At 43.9% G+C, this 16,534-nt stretch overlaps 1 protein-coding gene across 2 annotated transcripts in view; it reads left to right on the plus strand.

Annotated features, from left to right (window-relative positions):
* The first annotated feature begins 2,327 nt into the window (after positions 1-2,327).
* LOC111959489 (TSC22 domain family protein 1) overlaps positions 2,328-16,534 on the plus strand; it is a 90,159-nt gene continuing 75,952 nt past the window's right edge. The window contains exons 1-2 of one of the 2 annotated variants that reach the window (XM_070437727.1): positions 2,328-5,653; positions 8,958-9,095. In XM_070437727.1, the coding sequence (XP_070293828.1) occupies positions 3,018-5,653; positions 8,958-8,979 (2,658 nt within the window). In that variant the 5' untranslated portion in view covers positions 2,328-3,017 and the 3' untranslated portion in view covers positions 8,980-9,095. Of the gene's footprint in view, positions 5,654-8,957; positions 9,096-16,534 lie in introns of those variants that run through there. The other variant, XM_023981095.1, reaches the window with a different exon arrangement.

The following is a 16,534-nucleotide window of genomic DNA, read 5'->3' on the forward strand; positions in this document are numbered from 1 at the left end:
AGCCTCTTAAAGAAGAAGTTACAGGTCTGTGAGAGCCAGAAATCTTGCTTGTTTGTAGGTGACCAAATACTTATTTTCCACCATAATTTGCAAATAAATTCATTAAAAATCCTACAATGTGATTTTCTGGATTTTCTTTTCTCATTTTGTCTGTCATAGTTGAAGTGTACCTATGATGAAAATTACAGGCCTCTCTCATCTTTTTAAGTGGGAGAACTTGCACAATTGGTGGCTGACTAAATACCTTTTTGCCACACTGTATCTACACGTACGCTACGGTCACAAGACGCAGGCCTCCTAATTTTCCCTAGAATTTCTAAGCAAACAGCTGGAGGCAGGGCTTTCTCCTATAGAGCTCCATTTTTATGGAATGGTCTGCCTACCCATGTGAGAGACGCAGACTCGGTCTCAACCTTTAAGTCTTTACTGAAGACTCATCTCTTCAGTGGGTCATATGATTGAGTGTAGTCTGGCCCAGGAGTGTGAAGGTGAACGGAAAGGCTCTGGAGCAACAACCGCCCTTGCTGTCTCTGCCTGGCTGGTTCCCCTCCACTGCGATTCTCTGCCTCTAACCCTATTACAGGGCCTGAGTCACTGGCTTACTGGTGCTCTTCCATGCCGTCTCTAGGAGGGGTGCATCACTTGAGTGGGTTGAGTCACTGACGTGATCTTCCTGTCTGGGTTGGTGCCCCCCCTTGGGTTGTGCCGTGGCGGTGATCCTTGTGGGCTATACTCGGCCTTGTCTCAGGATGGTAAGTTGGTGGTTGAAGTTATCCCTCTAGTGGTGTGGGGGCTGTGCTTTGGCAAAGTGGGTGGGGTTATATCAAGCCTGTTTGGCCTTGTCCGGGGGTATCATCGGATGGGGCACAGTGTCTCCTGACCCCTCCTGTCTCAGCCTCCAGTATTTATGCTGCAGTAGTTTGTGTCGGGGGGTTAGGGTCAGTCTGTTATATCTGGAGTACTTCTCCTGTCTTATCCGGTGTCCTGTGTGAATTTAAGTATGCTCTCTCTAATTCTCTTTCTCTCTTTCTTTCTCTCTCTCGGTGGACCTGAGCCCTAGGACCATGCCTCAAGACTACCTGGCCTGATGACTCCTTGCTGTCCCCAGTCCACCTGGTCATGCTGCTGCTCCAGTTGCAACTGTTCTGCCTGCGGCTATGGAACCCTGACCTGTTCACCGGACGTGCTACCTGTCTCAGACCTGCCGTTTTCAACTCTCTAGAGACAGCAGGAGCGGTAGAGATACTCTTAATGATTGGCTATGAAAAGCCAACTGACATTTACTCCTGAGYTGCTGACTTGTTGCACCCTCAACAACTACTGTGATTATTATTATTTGACCATGCTGGTCATTTATGAACATTTGAACATCTTAGCCATGTTCTGTTATAATCTCCACCCGGCACAGCCAGAAGAGGACTGGCCACCCCTCATAGCGTGGCTCCTCTCTAGGTTTCTTCCTAGGTTTTGGCCTTTCTAGGGAGTTTTTCCTAGCCACCGTGCTTCTACACCTGCATTGCTGGCTGTTTGGGGTTTTAGGCTGGGTTTCTGTACATCACTTTGAGATATCAGCTGATGTAAGAAGGGCTATATAAATACATTTGAATATCATACTAAATGGTATTTCACGGATTTACGTACAGAATAATACGAAATGCTCTGAGACCAGGTTGCAGCCCTGCATGTAGAATAATCCTCAATGCAGTGAACACATGTGTCTGGTAGCTCCATTCTGTCTGCAGAATAGTCCAGAACCTCTCTGCATGCCTTTTGTTTCACAGTAAAAACACAACTGATCTTGTTGTTTGTGTTGTTCAGACCAAAACATTTCCTTTTGTTCTTTTGGTCAGACATTAAAGGGAAAACAAGTCTATAATAACTGCATAACTATACATGGCTGATGGAACACATATATACATTGAGTGATTGATCACCTCATGTTGATACTCTTGTCTACTGTTCATGAAAATAATGTGATTGGCATGATGACCCGGATAATAACACATTTCCCTATCCATCTCATAAGCCTATTTGAAATTATGTTAACCACATAAAATTTTATCCAGTAAAGTTGCCCAAGGATAATTGGAATATTCTGCAAGAGTCATTTAGTCCCATCGTCTGTGTCCATCGGTATTTTCCGGAACACGATCTATTCTAGGTCTTCTGAAGCGAGTTGCCTGCCTGTCTCTCCCCTGTTCTCCCCCACCCTCTTATCCCCAGACTGCTTTATGTCTGGCTAGTCTGGGCGTCAGTGAGCATGCGCGGTCGCCATGTTAGCAAGTTCTCTCCTCCCCCTTCGGTCTCGTCACACTCCTTCAGCTCGAGTCACAGTGCAAGAAGGCGGACTGGCTGTAGATAGCTCTTGGAACAGGGAGTGATACAGCAAACATTGGACTATAACAAAGACTTGTCTGAATGGATTAAACTGTTTTGCGAGACATTTAAGTGGATATATTCTCCTAAGGATAACCTTATATCGGTAAAAGATTGCTTGTTACATTTTTTTGCTTCTGAGAAATTAAATAATGCGACTCTCCACAGTGTGTGGATAGTGATGGAGCGAGCTAACGTTACACTTCTATCTCAGCTCTCGCTTTGGATGTGTACTGCATACTCTCTTTGTGTTATTATAGCAATTTATTTTAGATAGCTACCTATTGAGATAAGATATTAAACGACGAAATGCTGGCTTGTGTGTGAGAACATACGCGTATGTGACTGGATAACAAGCCCATCAGCTGACGTTAGCCCAGCTAACTAGCTTGTTAGCATTTCTGCTCGCCAATCGACTGTCAAACGCGAGCATTCTTCGTCACGAGAGGGGACGTTTATATACCCATAAAAGCTAAATAATCGAATCTTGTCTTTAAGACGGATTTATTTATTGTCAGCTGATATTATATAGTTAAATATCAGTATTTTGACCTAATCTTTGTCAAAACGGCGGCCCCAAAACATTGTAACGTTAGACGAGACTATCAGAGGCTAGCCGCTACCCCCTGGAATCTTTCAAAATGCACCATCCTGATTCTGCAGGAGACTCTGGCAGTGTCAGAAAGATGGCGCACCCGGCGAATTTTCCTAGAAGGGGTAGTATCATTAACACTGGCGCCGGGAGTGGCCCCATGTCAACACCAGCTAGTTCGGCTGTTAGCAACAGCCACGTCCCCGCTGAAGACTACCAATCCCCCCTCCTGATGCAGTCTCAACCCCTTGTTGGATCATCCTCCCCCGGGCCTCAGCACCCTCCCCACAGCCTGAACCTGCACTCCCAGCCACAGCCCCAGGCTCTGTCCTCTGGGTCACAGGTGAAGAAGAAAAGCGGCTTCCAGATCACTAGCGTGACCCCAGCCCAGATTTCTGTTAGTACCAACAACAGCATAGCAGAAGACACAGAGAGCTATGATGATCTGGATGAGTCTCATACGGAGGATCTTTCCTCTTCAGAGATCCTGGATGTCTCCCTCTCTAAGGCCAATGACATGGCTGGAGGTGAGAGGAGTTCCTCGGAGGAGACACTGAATAACTTCCATGAGGCGGTCACACCCGGGGCAGTCTCCCCCAACCAGCCCCCCCACTCCTTAATCCAGGGACCCCAGCACGGAGGGATGGTTAATGGGAATGTGCACCACCACCATCATCACCACTACCACCATCAGCAGGGGCAACATAATCATCCTCACCAGGCCCTGGCTCAGCCTCCTTCCTCAGCCCCCCACTCAACCCCCACGTCTGGAGGAGCTGGTGGTGGCTCAAAGATGCCTTCTGCCATGGGGGTCCTTCTGGAGAATGTTTCAGTGGGTTCTGCCAGTGTTGCTGCTCAGCCTGTAGCAGTTGTCCCTCTCCCTGGAATGCATGGCTCTACTGCTGGTGCTACCATTAGCATAGCTAATCCCCTGACCAGCAATATTAGTATTGTGGATATGTACATCTCTTCCAATGTGCCTGTGATGGGGGGTGTTAGCACCAGCGCTAGCAGCAGTGGTGGTGGCTTCCCCCCTAGTGTGATGAGTAGCAGTGGTGGGGTTGGAGGTTTGATGGGGAGTAACTTTGGCAACACCAACCCCAATATCAATTTGATACAAAATCAAAGCTCTGGAACTGTGAACTCGAGCATCACTATGAATTCTGCTGCTGCCACTGCCTCCGTGGTGTTGGGGCCCTCCAGTGGCACCCAGGGTGGAGGAGCTGCCATGCCCCAGCCAGGGAAGAGCTCTGGCATGGCTTCAGCCTCAGTCCCCTCCTCCCAGCCAGCCCCAACACTAGCTCCTGCCACCACCAGCTCCCGTTTCAGAGTGGTCAAGCTTGACTCCAGCTCGGAGCCTTTTAAAAAGGGCAGATGGACATGTACTGAGTACTATGACAAGGAGACCCCAGGTTCAGCCCCTGCCCCCTCGTTCTCTGAGGTTTCTCTTCCTAGTGGACGGGGTGTGGAGAGCATGCGATCGTGCGGGCCTGAGATTGTGACAGGGGGGTCGGAGAGAGAGGGCATCAGTGGGAGTTCAGTGAACAGCACAGTCAGCACACTGAGTCACTACACAGATAACGTTGGCAGTGGAGAGGCCGGAGGCACCCCATTACTCCAGCCCCAGTACCAGGACTACTCCAACCCCCCTAAGACCTTCCAGACCTCCCACCCCAGCCTCCCCATGGGGGTGTCCCAGCCTCACCTGCTGACCACTGTGGGTCCCTCAGTCCCCGCCAGTGCTCATCAGCCTGCCCCCATCAACATGGCTGGCCTCAAGACCACCCTAGGCCACCCTACCACTCCCATGCCCCAACAGCCGCTCACCTACGCCCAGGCAGCCTCTATCCAAGCCCCAGCCTCAGCTCAGGGACTAGTGGGGCTGCATCAGCAGCAGATGAGCTATGCTCTTCCCCAGCAGCCTTCAGTCCCTTCCCATGCAGTCCCAGTGCACAGGCTGAGCCAGGTTGGAGGTATGCATCCAGACTACCCTCATCCCCAGGCAGGCCTACCCCAACCTGCTCTCCCACAGGCCCTGCCTGGACCTGGGCAGATGGGAGTCCCGCAGCAGCAGGTGGTTGGCTCCATACTCCAACCCCAGGGTCTTCAACAGCAGCCCCAGCAGACCTCTCTCCAGGCCTCTGCAGCAGGAACGGGGCTAATGCCTCAGATGGGCCCAGGAGTGCCCGGGTTTGGGCAGCAGCCACAAGGACACCCTCTCTCCATGGACCACCAACATCAACAACAGCAGCAGTCACTCCCAGGCCAGGCCCAAGGACTTGCCACCCAGCTGCCTGTCCCCCCTAACCAGGGCTGCCTAGCCTCCATTGTGCCTCATTCTAACCCCCAGAACGACCCTCAGCCCCAGAACAGCAGTGGACTGGCCCAATCTCAACTCCAGTCCCAGCCACCCAGGGTCAGCATGCCCCAGGCTGTGGCTACCCAGGCCAGTGCCCTGTATGCCAGCCTGCCCTCCTTCACCACCACCCAGCTGGAGGATGCCCAGCGCCTGCTCTTCCAGCACCAGTCTGCCTTGCTGGCACAGGCCCTGCCCAAGCTGGCTGGGGAGGGTGGCTCTGAGATAGGCACAGGGCTGGGGACTGAAAGTAACCCTGCCGCCACCGCGGTCAGTGCCTTAACCGCTTCTGCCGGACTCTTCAAAGCTGTGGACGGAGACGATGATGGGTGAGTCCCAAATATAAGCCTTTAGTATAGGTTTTTGATCAATTGATTGCTTGATTTGATTTTGGGGTATAGAACAATATTTCTTAAACATATCCACTAATCCACTACAGTAGTAGGCCTGCTGATACAGACAATATAACTAAAGAGATGGTCCCATGTTTTCTCATTTATCCGCAGCAAACAGTTTGTTCCCTAATGTTGTTTCTGATGTGCTGAATGGCATTTAGACCATGAAATGTTTAGTCAGTGTTGGCCTTAAAACACAGTGTTCTGATCATGACATTGCATTCTAGCCTTGTAGCAGTGAGTGCACTTTTTAGAGAGGAATCGGGCAACCAGGGTACTCCCAATTATGTATATTTACACTAGATGACTGATTGGGCGCGCTGTGTTGAAGCCACGTGCCTCCATCTTGGCACTCCCCCACCGTTTGAAAAAAAAAAAAAAAAAGACAGAAATGCTATTGTCTACTTTAGTTTTTGCCACATGTGTTCTATTAGACACCTTAATGCATGCTTTAAAATGATATAACGTGAGCTAAACATCAAATAAAACACAGAATATATAATAACATTTTCCTTAAAAGTATTTTGTTTATTTTACTGTCCCCAATACAACAACAAATACTTAAATACATGTAATTTTGTCCTTTAAATGTTGAACTGAAATACTGTAGAATTCCATTAATTCCTACTGGGGAGTGTCAATATGGCTGACCGGTGGTTTCAAAGCCTCTCAATGGCCAATACATGGCTTCGACAATCCAGGGTTTATATACAGTACTTTCGGACCCTTTAACTTTTCCCCAAAAATTTTATGTTACAGCCTTATTCTAAAATTGATTAAATTAATAAAATAAAAATGATATCACATTTACTTAAGTATTCAGAGCCTTTACTCAGTACTTTGAAGCACCTTTGGCAGCGATTACAGCCTCTACTTCTTGGGTATGACGCTACAAGCTTGGCACACCTGTATTTGGGGAGTTTCTCCCATTCCTCTCTGCAGATCTTCTCAAGCTCTGTCAGGTTGGATGGGGAGTGTCGCTGCACAGCAATTTTCAGGTCTCTGGCTTGGCCATTCAAGGACATTGAGACTTGTCCCGAAGCCCCCCCTGTGTTGTCTTGGCTGTGTGCTTAGGGTTGTTGTCCTGTTGGAAGGTTAACCTTCGCCCCAGTCTGAGGTCCTGAGTGCTCTGGAGCAGGTTTTCATCAAGGATCTCTCTGTACTTTTCTCCGTTAATCTTTCCCTCGATCTTGACTAGTCTCCCAGTCACTGCCCCTGAAAAACATCCCCACAGCATGATGCTGCCACCACAATGCTTCACCGTAGGGATGGTGCCAGATTTCCTCTAGACGTGATGCTTAGCATTGTCTTGGTTTCATCAGTCCAGAGTAGAGGTCGACCGATTATGATTTTTCAACGGCGATACCGATACCGATTATTGGAGGACAAAAAAAGCCGATACCGATTATTGGAGGACAAAAAAAGCAGATACCGATTAATCGGCCGTTTTTTAAAATATATTTTTATATATATATCATACATATATCATACACACACACACATTTTTGTAATAATGACAATTGCAACAATACTGAATGAACAATGAACACTTATTTTAACTTCATATAATACATAAATACACACACACACACACAGCTCTGAAGTGACAATGATACTGAAGAGTCTGCTTAGGAGACAAATACTCTCAACTGTTTGAATAAAAATACAGTTTAAGTTACCTGTGATGAATGTTGAAAACAAAAAATGTCATTTCTATATGCAGGAAATCCTATTTTAATAATGGGCATGGTAAGAATTGACAACCAAAGTGCGAGTCATAATTCCCATGACACCTAGCAAAATCTGAAAAGCGGTTCCTTCATTTATTCCATAGGATATTTTTAGATTCACTTAAAAGGCGGTTTAAGCCTGCACGAAACACAGACCTTATTTGAAGTAGATCAAGATATTCTCTATGGAAGACATGAACGGTAAAATAACGAAGGAACCCCTTTCAAGTTCAGCCGCAAGTTATTACAGGAATTATAACGCGTCGACTATTTCTCTCTAAACCATATACCTTTGACTAATCCGGAAACTATCACCTCGAAAACAAAACATTTATTCCGTTCCGTATTTTATCTAACYGGTGGCATCCATGAGTCTAAATATTCCTGTTTACATTGCACAACCTTCAATGTTATGTCATAATTACGTAAAATTCTGGCAAATTAGTTCGCAAAGTGCCAGGCGGCCCAAACTGTTGCATATACCCTGACTCTGCGTGCAATGAACGCAAGAGAAATGACACAATTTCCCTGGTTAATATTGCCTGCTAACCTGGATTTCTTTTAGCTAAATATGCAGGTTTAAAAATATATACTTCTGTGTATTGATTTTAAGAAAGGCATTGATGTTTATGGTTAAGTACACATTGGAGCAATGACAGTCATTGATTGATTGTTTTTTACAAGATAAGTTTAATGCTAGCTAGCAATTTACCTTAGCTTACTGCATTCACGGCACAGGCAGGCTCCTCGTGGAGTGCAATGTAATCGGTGTTAGAGCATTGGACTAGTTAACTGTAAGGTTGCAAGATTGGATCCCCCGAGCTGACAATGTTAAAAATCTGTCGTTCTGCCCCTGAATGAGGCAGAACGTTCCTAGGCCGTCATTGAAAATAAGAATGTGTTCTTAACTGACTTGCCTAGTTAAATAAAGATTAAATAAAGGTGTAAATAAATAAATAATAATAATAAAAAATAAAAAAACAAAAAACATCGGCAAATCGGCGCCCAAAAATACCAATTTCCGATTGTTATGAAAACTTGAAATTGGCCCCGATTTACTCGGCCATTCCGATTTAATCGGTCGACCTCTAGTCCAGAGAATCTTGTCCTTTAGGTGCCTTTTGGCAAACTCCAAGCGGGCTGTCATGTGCCTTTTTACTGAGAAATGGCTTCCGTCTGGCCGGTCTACCATAATGGCCTGAATGGTGGAGTGCTGCAGAGATGGTTGGCGGCCAGCTCTAGGAAGAGTCTTGGTGGTTCCAAACTTCTTCCATTTAAGAACGATGGAGGCCACTGTGTTCTTGGGGACCTTCAATGCTGCAGACATTTTTTGGTACCCTTCTCCAGATCTGTGCTTGGACACAATCCTGTCTCTGAGCTCCATGGACAATTCCTTTTGACCTCATGCCTTGGTTTTTGCTCTGACATGCACTGTCAACTGTGGGACCTTTTATATAAACAGCTGTGTGCCTTTCCAAATAATGTCCAATCAATTTAATTTACCACAGGTGGACTCCAATCAAGTTGTAGAAACATCTCAAGGATGATCAATGGAAACAGGATGCACCTGAGCTCAATTTTGAGTCTCAGCAAAGGGTCTGAATACTTATGTAAAGTTATTTGTTTTATATGTTTAATAAATGTGCCAAATTTTCTAAACCTGTTTTCGCTTTGTCATTATGGGGTATTGTGTGTTTTTTAAGGGGGAATTTTTTTTGTATACATTTTAGAATAAGGCTGTAACTAGAGGTCGACCGATTTATGATTTCAACGCCGATACCGATTATTGGAGGACCAAAAAAAGCCGATACCGATTAATCGGACGATTTTAATTTTTAATTTATTTATTTGTAATAATGACAATTACAACAATACTGAATCAACACTTATTTTAACTTAATATAATACATCAATAAAATCAATTTAGCCTCAAATAAATAATGAAACATGTTCAATTTGGTTTAAATAATGCAAAAACAAAGTGTTGGAGAAGAAAGTAAAAGTGCAATATGTGCCATGTAAAAAAGCTAACGTTTAAGTTCCTTGCTCAGAACATATGAAAGCTGGTGGTTCATTTTAACATGCGTCTTCAATATTCCCAGGTAAGAAGTTTTAGGTTGTAGTTATTATAGGAATGATAGGACTATTTCTCTCTCTACCATTTGTATTTCATATACCTTTGACTATTGGATGTTCTTATAGGCACTTTAGTATTGCCAGTGTAACAGTATAGCTTCCGTTCCTCTCCTCGCTCCTACCTGGGCTCGAACCAGGAACACATCGACAACAGCCACCCTCGAAGCAGCGTTACCCATGCAGAGCAAGGGGAACAACTACTCCAAGTTTCAGAGCGAGTGACGTTTGAAACGCTATTAGCGTGCACCCCGCTAACTAGCTAGCCATTTCACATCGGTCACACCAGCCTAATCTCGGGAGTTGATAGGCTTGAAGTCATAAACAGCGCAATGCTTGAAGCATTGCAAAGAGCTGCTGGCAAAACACACGAAAGTGCTGTTTGAATGAATGCTTACGAGCCTGCTGGTGCCTTCCAGTGCTCAGTCAGACTGCTCTATCAAATCATAGACTTAATTATAACATAATAACACACAGAAATATGAGCCGTAGGTCATTAATATGGTAGAATCCGGAAACTATCATCTCAAACAAAACGTTTATTCTTTCAGTGAAATACGGAACCGTTCCGTATTTTATCTAACGGGTGGCATCCATGAGTCTAAATACTCCTGTTACATTGCACAACCTTCAATGTTATGTCATAATTACGTAAAATTCTGGCAAATTAGTTCGCAATGAGCCAGGCGGCCCAAACTGTTGCATATACCCTGACTCTGCGTGCAATGAACGCAAGAGAAGTGACACAATTTCACCTGTTTAATATTGCCTACTAACCTGGATTTCTTTTAGCTAAATATGCAGGTTTAAAAATATATACTTCTGTGTATTGGTTTTAAGAAAGGCTTTGATGTTTATGGTTAGGTACACGTTGGAGCAACGACAGTCCTTTTTCGCGAATGCGCACCGCATCGTTTATATGCAACGCAGGACACGCTAGATAAACTAGTAATATCATCAACCATGTGTAGTTAACTAGTGATTATGATTGATTGATTGTTGTTTATAAGAAAAGTTTAATGCTAGCTAGCAACTTACCTTAGCTTCTTACTGTGTTCGCGTAACAGGCAGGCTCCTCGTGAGGCAGGTGGTTAGAGCGTTGGACTAGTTAACCGTAAGGTTGCAAGATTGAATCCCTGAGCTGACAAGGTAAAAATCTGCCGTTCTGCCCCTGAACAAGGCAGTTAACCCACCGTTCCTAGGCCGTCATTGAAAATAAGAATGTGTACTTAACTGACTTGCCTAGTTAAATAAAAAACATTWAAAAAAAAAAACGGCAAAATCGCAGTCCAAAAGTACAGATTTCCAATTGTTATGAATTAATCGGCCATTCCGATTAATCGGTCGACCTCTAGCTGTAACGTAACACAGTGGACAAAGTCAAGGGGTCTGAATACTTTCTGAATGTACTGTACATCATTGGGTACTTCCTAGTGGAATGGTGCAACCTGCTGAGTGTCTGTGGTTGCTAGGACTTGTGCTGTGGTTGAGCTAGTTTGGATTGGGGGAATCCAGGTCGCCACGGCAGCACCGTGTGTGGGTGAATGAGATGGTAGACAAAACATTGTGTGTGCGCACCCACTGTCTGAGAGAGCTTTATGCTAACCTGCCCCTCCTTCACCTTAGACACTAGACAGTGCAGTGCTCAGCTGGAGGTGACATTTTGACTACTTCGGACTGCATTTAGTGTATGTATGTATATTTCTATTTTTATATATATATATATATATATATATATATATATATATATATATATATATATACACACACACACACGTGCTTACACACTCATAGTGCCCCAGTCGTGTCAGCTTTTGACAGACATCACAGACAGATCCATCCTTGTCTGCTGCACAGACCACTTTCTGCTACCACAATATTGTTTTCACCCTTTCCAATCAGTGCAGATGAGAGGAAACAAGGAGAGGTTTGATTGCCATACACACTCAGCACTTTGATGTCTTACTGCAGGGAAAAGGTGGTTTAGGGTCCATGAACATTTAATGATCTGATACAAGCCATTTAATGATCTGTTAGAGGTAGGATAATGCAGGTGGATGCAATACTGGAGGGAAACTTGCTATTTATGTTATGTTAAATAATGTAATGTTGTTGATTTGAATGTAAAGCTTTGCACACTAGCAGACATAATCTTTCCTGCTTCATCTAGAAGACCATTGAATTAAAAGGTGGTCCACTCAGACCATTGGTCAGTGGCAGCGGTATGAGTGGGAGGGAAAGTAAATGGAATTTCACTCTTTAATACGTTTAGAAGTCCGTGTTTGAGATTAGTGTGGAATTATTTTTTATGTGCTTTGCAGCTGAAATTTAACAGATTTTAGGTTACCAACTTTCTTAAACTTTTTTTACTTTGTCTGGAGCCGGAGTTTAGGTGATAGTTCTGGAATATGGTACCTCTGTGATCAGTTTAGAGCACGCCAACTTTGTAGAGAAGTGTAGTGAACCAGGGTTTTGGACCAACAATAACTTTGTCTTAATCGTTTTGAGTATTCTACAGCCAGCTAGACGTGGTCATATGGAGGTCTTTGCTACTGTTAGAAACCCCTGGGCTGCGGCTCACCTCCCCAGCCGTAGCTATATTGGACCTGAGGGATGGCTACTGCTGTCACATGATGGTGTACTCTGAGGAATGTGTAATCTAGGAGGATAATGTGGATTATAGTCTTTAATAAACGCAGCATTTGAGCTCGCAGCCCAAAGCCCTTTTCACAAATGAGCAGATTGTCTTGGTGAATTAGCCTCCTAACCAGCGGTTTACCTTCTGTAAATAATGAATAACTTTACATTGACTTGTATTGAGTTTAGCCTTAGTCACCTCCAGGATAATCAAGGAGTTTTTGACAATAAATACAATTAAATTTTCTGCAAATGGGGGTAGGATGGTCATTGATGTTGGTTAGATGTATAGGCCTAGTTTTTTTTCAGTACTTGACAGAGCTTACTGTAACAGATGTCAGTAGGATGATGTTGTTGATAATGATGACTGGCTGTGTCAGTAACACGCCTAAACAGCCCAGGCAGCTCCGCTGTCAGAGTTAATCAGCACAACCAACCAGCGCAGGCAGCGGGAAGGAATGAATGCTCACTCAGTGTAGGGTTGGGCGATGTCAAACTTTGTCCCATTGTGATTTAAGTACCCATAAAACATTGATATATGAAGGTATCGCCCTATATTGGCCAATATTTGTTTGGTTAAAAACGAAACGGAAAAAGACATCTTAAAAGGACCGCTAGCACAAGCTCGCATGCTACGGGCGGGACTAGAAAAATCATGACAAAATATATTTTGGAGCCAAATCTTTTTTTATTAGCATTCCTTCTTTTGGAGCTGTAGCACGAAAGAGGTGTGTGTCTGTGTGTGCTGACCTGCAAGTGACAGTCAAGAAGCCTAGCTGGCTGTGTGATGGGTTGTAAATCATCAAGGTCCCGGCTGCAGGCAAGCAACTCTGATTTCCCCAGAACTGGATAATTATTCAATGATTTGCATTTCCTCTCTTATCAGGCCTTATTGCCTAATTCTATACGTGGTAGGTAGGTTGTAGCCCATATTACTAATAGTAGGCTATGGAAATAGGCTGTGTAGAGTTGGCCTTTAATCAACAAAACATTTTTGTCACATGCTTCGTAAACAACAGGTGTAGACTAACAGTGCTTACTTACGAGTTGAAAGTAAAGATAAAAATAATAATTGAAATATTGACACAAGGAATAAATACACAGTGAATAACGAATAGCAATAACGAGTAAAAACATGGCTATATACAGGGAGTACCAGTACAGAGTCGATGTGCAGGAGTACGAGATAATTGAGGTACCTATGTTCATACGGTGCCTTCAGAAAGTATTCAGGCGCCTTTTTGCAAATGTATAAAAACAAAAAGTTATGTCAAAATGGCATGTGTATATTGATGAGGATTTAAAAAAAAATCTGTAACATAATACCCCATAATGACAAATGTTTTTTAAATACATTTGCAAAAATGTATAAAAAAGCAAAAACAGGTTCATTATGGGGTTTTGTGTGTAATTGTTTTCTTAAATCCATTTTAGAATAAGGCTGTAACGTAAGAAAATGTGGAAAAAGTCAAGGCGTCTGACGGCTTTACTTTTCCCATATTCTGTTTTTCTCAGAAATATACCCACAATACCCCATAATGACAAAACATGTTTTTAGACAAAAAAACATACCTTATTTACGTAAGCATTCAGACCCTTTGCTATGAGACTCAAAATTGAACTCGGGTGCATCCTGTTTCCATTGATCATCTTTGAGATGTTTCTACAACTTAATTGGAGTCCACCTGTGGTAAGTTCAATTGATTGGATATTATTTGGAAAGGCACACACCTGTCTATATAAGGTTACACAGTTGACAGTGCAGCATTGAAGATCCCTAAGAACAGTGGCCTTGATCATTCTTAAATGGAAGAAGTTTAGAACCACCAAGACTCTTCCTAGAGTTGGCCGCCCGGCCAAACTGCGCAATCGGGGGAGAAGGGCCTTGGTCAGGAAGGTGACCAAGAACACGATGATCACTCTGACAGAGCTTCAGAGGTCCTCTGTGGAAATGGGAGAACCTTCCAGAAGGACAACCATCTCTGCAGCACTCCACCAATCAGGCGTTTATGGAACGACAGCCCGTTTGGAGTTTGCCAAAAGGCACCTAAAGACTCTCAGACCATGAGAAACAAGATTCTCTGGTCTGATGAAACCAAGATTGAACTCTTTGGCCCGAATGCCAAGCGTCATGTTTGGAGGCAACCTGGCACCATCCCTACGGTGAAGCATGGTGGTGGCAGCATCATGCTGTGGGGAGGTTTTTCAGCGGCAGGGACAGGGAGACTAGTCTGGATTGAGGCAAAGATGACCGGAGCAAAGTACAGAGAAATCCTTGAATAAGACCTGCTCCAAAGTGGACCTCAGACTGGGGTGAAGGTTGACCTTCCAACAGGACAATGACCCTAAGCACACAGCCAAGACAATGCAGGAGTGGCTTCTGAACAAGTATCTGAATGTCCTTGAGTGGCGCAGCCAGAGCCCGAATTTGAACCCGATCTAACATGTCTGGAGAGACCTGAAAATAGCTCTGCAGCAATGCTCCCCATCCAACCTGACAGAGCTTGAGAGGATCTGCAGAGAGCAATGGGAGAAACTCTCCAAATGCAGGTGTGCCATGCTTGTAGTGTCATACCCAAGAAGATCGAGGCTGTAATCCCTGCCAAAGGTGCTTCATCAAAGTACTGAGCAAAGGGTCTGAATACTTATGTGAATGTGATATTTCACTTTTTATTTATTTTAAATTTTTATACAATTGCAAAAATGTGTAAAAACGTGTTTTTGCTTCGTCATTATGGGGTATTGTGTGTAAATTCATGAGGGGGAAATAAAAAATAAAAATAATTTCAGAGTAAGGCTGTAATGTAATAAAATGTGGAATAAGTCAAGGTCTGAATACTTTCCGAATGCACTGCAGATAATAGAAAGTAGAAGCAGCGTATGTGTGTGTGGCGTCAGTATGCATGTGCGCGCATGTTATGTGTTTCAATGCAGTTATCCCGGATAGCCATTTGATTAGCTATTTAGCAGTCTTGTTTAGCAGTCTTATGGCTTGGGGGTTAGAAGCTGTTCAGTGTCCTGTTGGTTCCAGACTTGGTACATTAGTACCGCTTGCCGTGCGGTAGCAGAGAGCAGTCTATGGCATGGGTGGCTGGAGTCTAGGGCTGGGCGATATATTGAATAAATTCGCACAACAACCACGACGAAAGATCACTTCTTCCTCTCTGACAACAAGCAGTTTAAACTCTATTTGCTTTTGAGGTTTGGTCCAACAGAAACAGTCATATGGACACTGAAACAGAGACATTATTTTACTGTAATAGAGAAGTTAACCTTTCTAATGATACCCTTTTTATGTAGAGCAGACATACCAAAACGAGAGTATGAATGAACATGTTTGTGGAAAATGTACTCAGTTTCTGTTGCGCGTGGTATTGCGCTACCACGTACCACTAGCAGCATTTTTGCCATAGACTTATATGCTAGCTGTCTAGTCAGTGTTTTTATAAATATGCAATGAGTAATAAAATACTAATTTATATCAGGAATTGGAAATCTGTTCTAATTCTGAGAAATAAGCATCTTCTTATCCAGGTAGGCCACTTGATTTCAACAATCTAAACAAAGTGAACAGGCTATGTTGTTCGAACAGTTGGAGACCGACAGGAGGATGTAAGCCTATTCATAACAGTTCAACTGTTCTACCTTGTTAGCAAGCGAATATATCAAAGTTGGCTTGACTTTAAATATAAAGATTGTCTGGCCCATCACTAGCACGTTAGCTTGTGCTTGAGAGATTGTTTGAGACCTGTGTTCATTTTCTATGCCTGCTACAAGACGTTGGTCATCATTAGTGGATGTGCATGGTTCTGGTTAAATTTGTAACAAAAGTTGTCCTTTTCATAGACTTAAAAGTAAGATCAGTGATTATTGCAAAAAAGCAGGTTAAGCTATTTTGATAAAATCATTAAATGATTAGTGGGTCTTATGGTTGAAGGGTTATACACTGCTCAAAAAATAAAGGGAACACTTAAACAACACAATGTAACTCCAAGTCAATCACACTTCTGTGAAATCAAACTGTCCACTTAGGAAGCAACCCTGATTGACAATAAATTTCACATGCTATTGTGCAAATGGAATAGACAAAAGGTGGAAATTATAGGCAATTAGCAAGACACCCCCAATAAAGGAATGGTTCTGCAGGTGGTGACCACTTCTCAGTTCCTATGCTTCCTGGCTGATGTTTTGGTCACTTTTGAACGCTGGCGGTACTTTCACTCTAGTGGTAGCATGAGACYGAGTCTACAACCCACACAAGTGGCTCAGGTAGAGCAGTTCATCCAGGATGGCACTTCAATGTGAGCTGTGGCAA

Source organism: Salvelinus sp. IW2-2015, linkage group LG36 (assembly GCF_002910315.2).
Source record: "Salvelinus sp. IW2-2015 linkage group LG36, ASM291031v2, whole genome shotgun sequence".
In the NCBI taxonomy this organism is placed as follows: Eukaryota; Metazoa; Chordata; class Actinopteri; order Salmoniformes; family Salmonidae; genus Salvelinus; species Salvelinus sp. IW2-2015.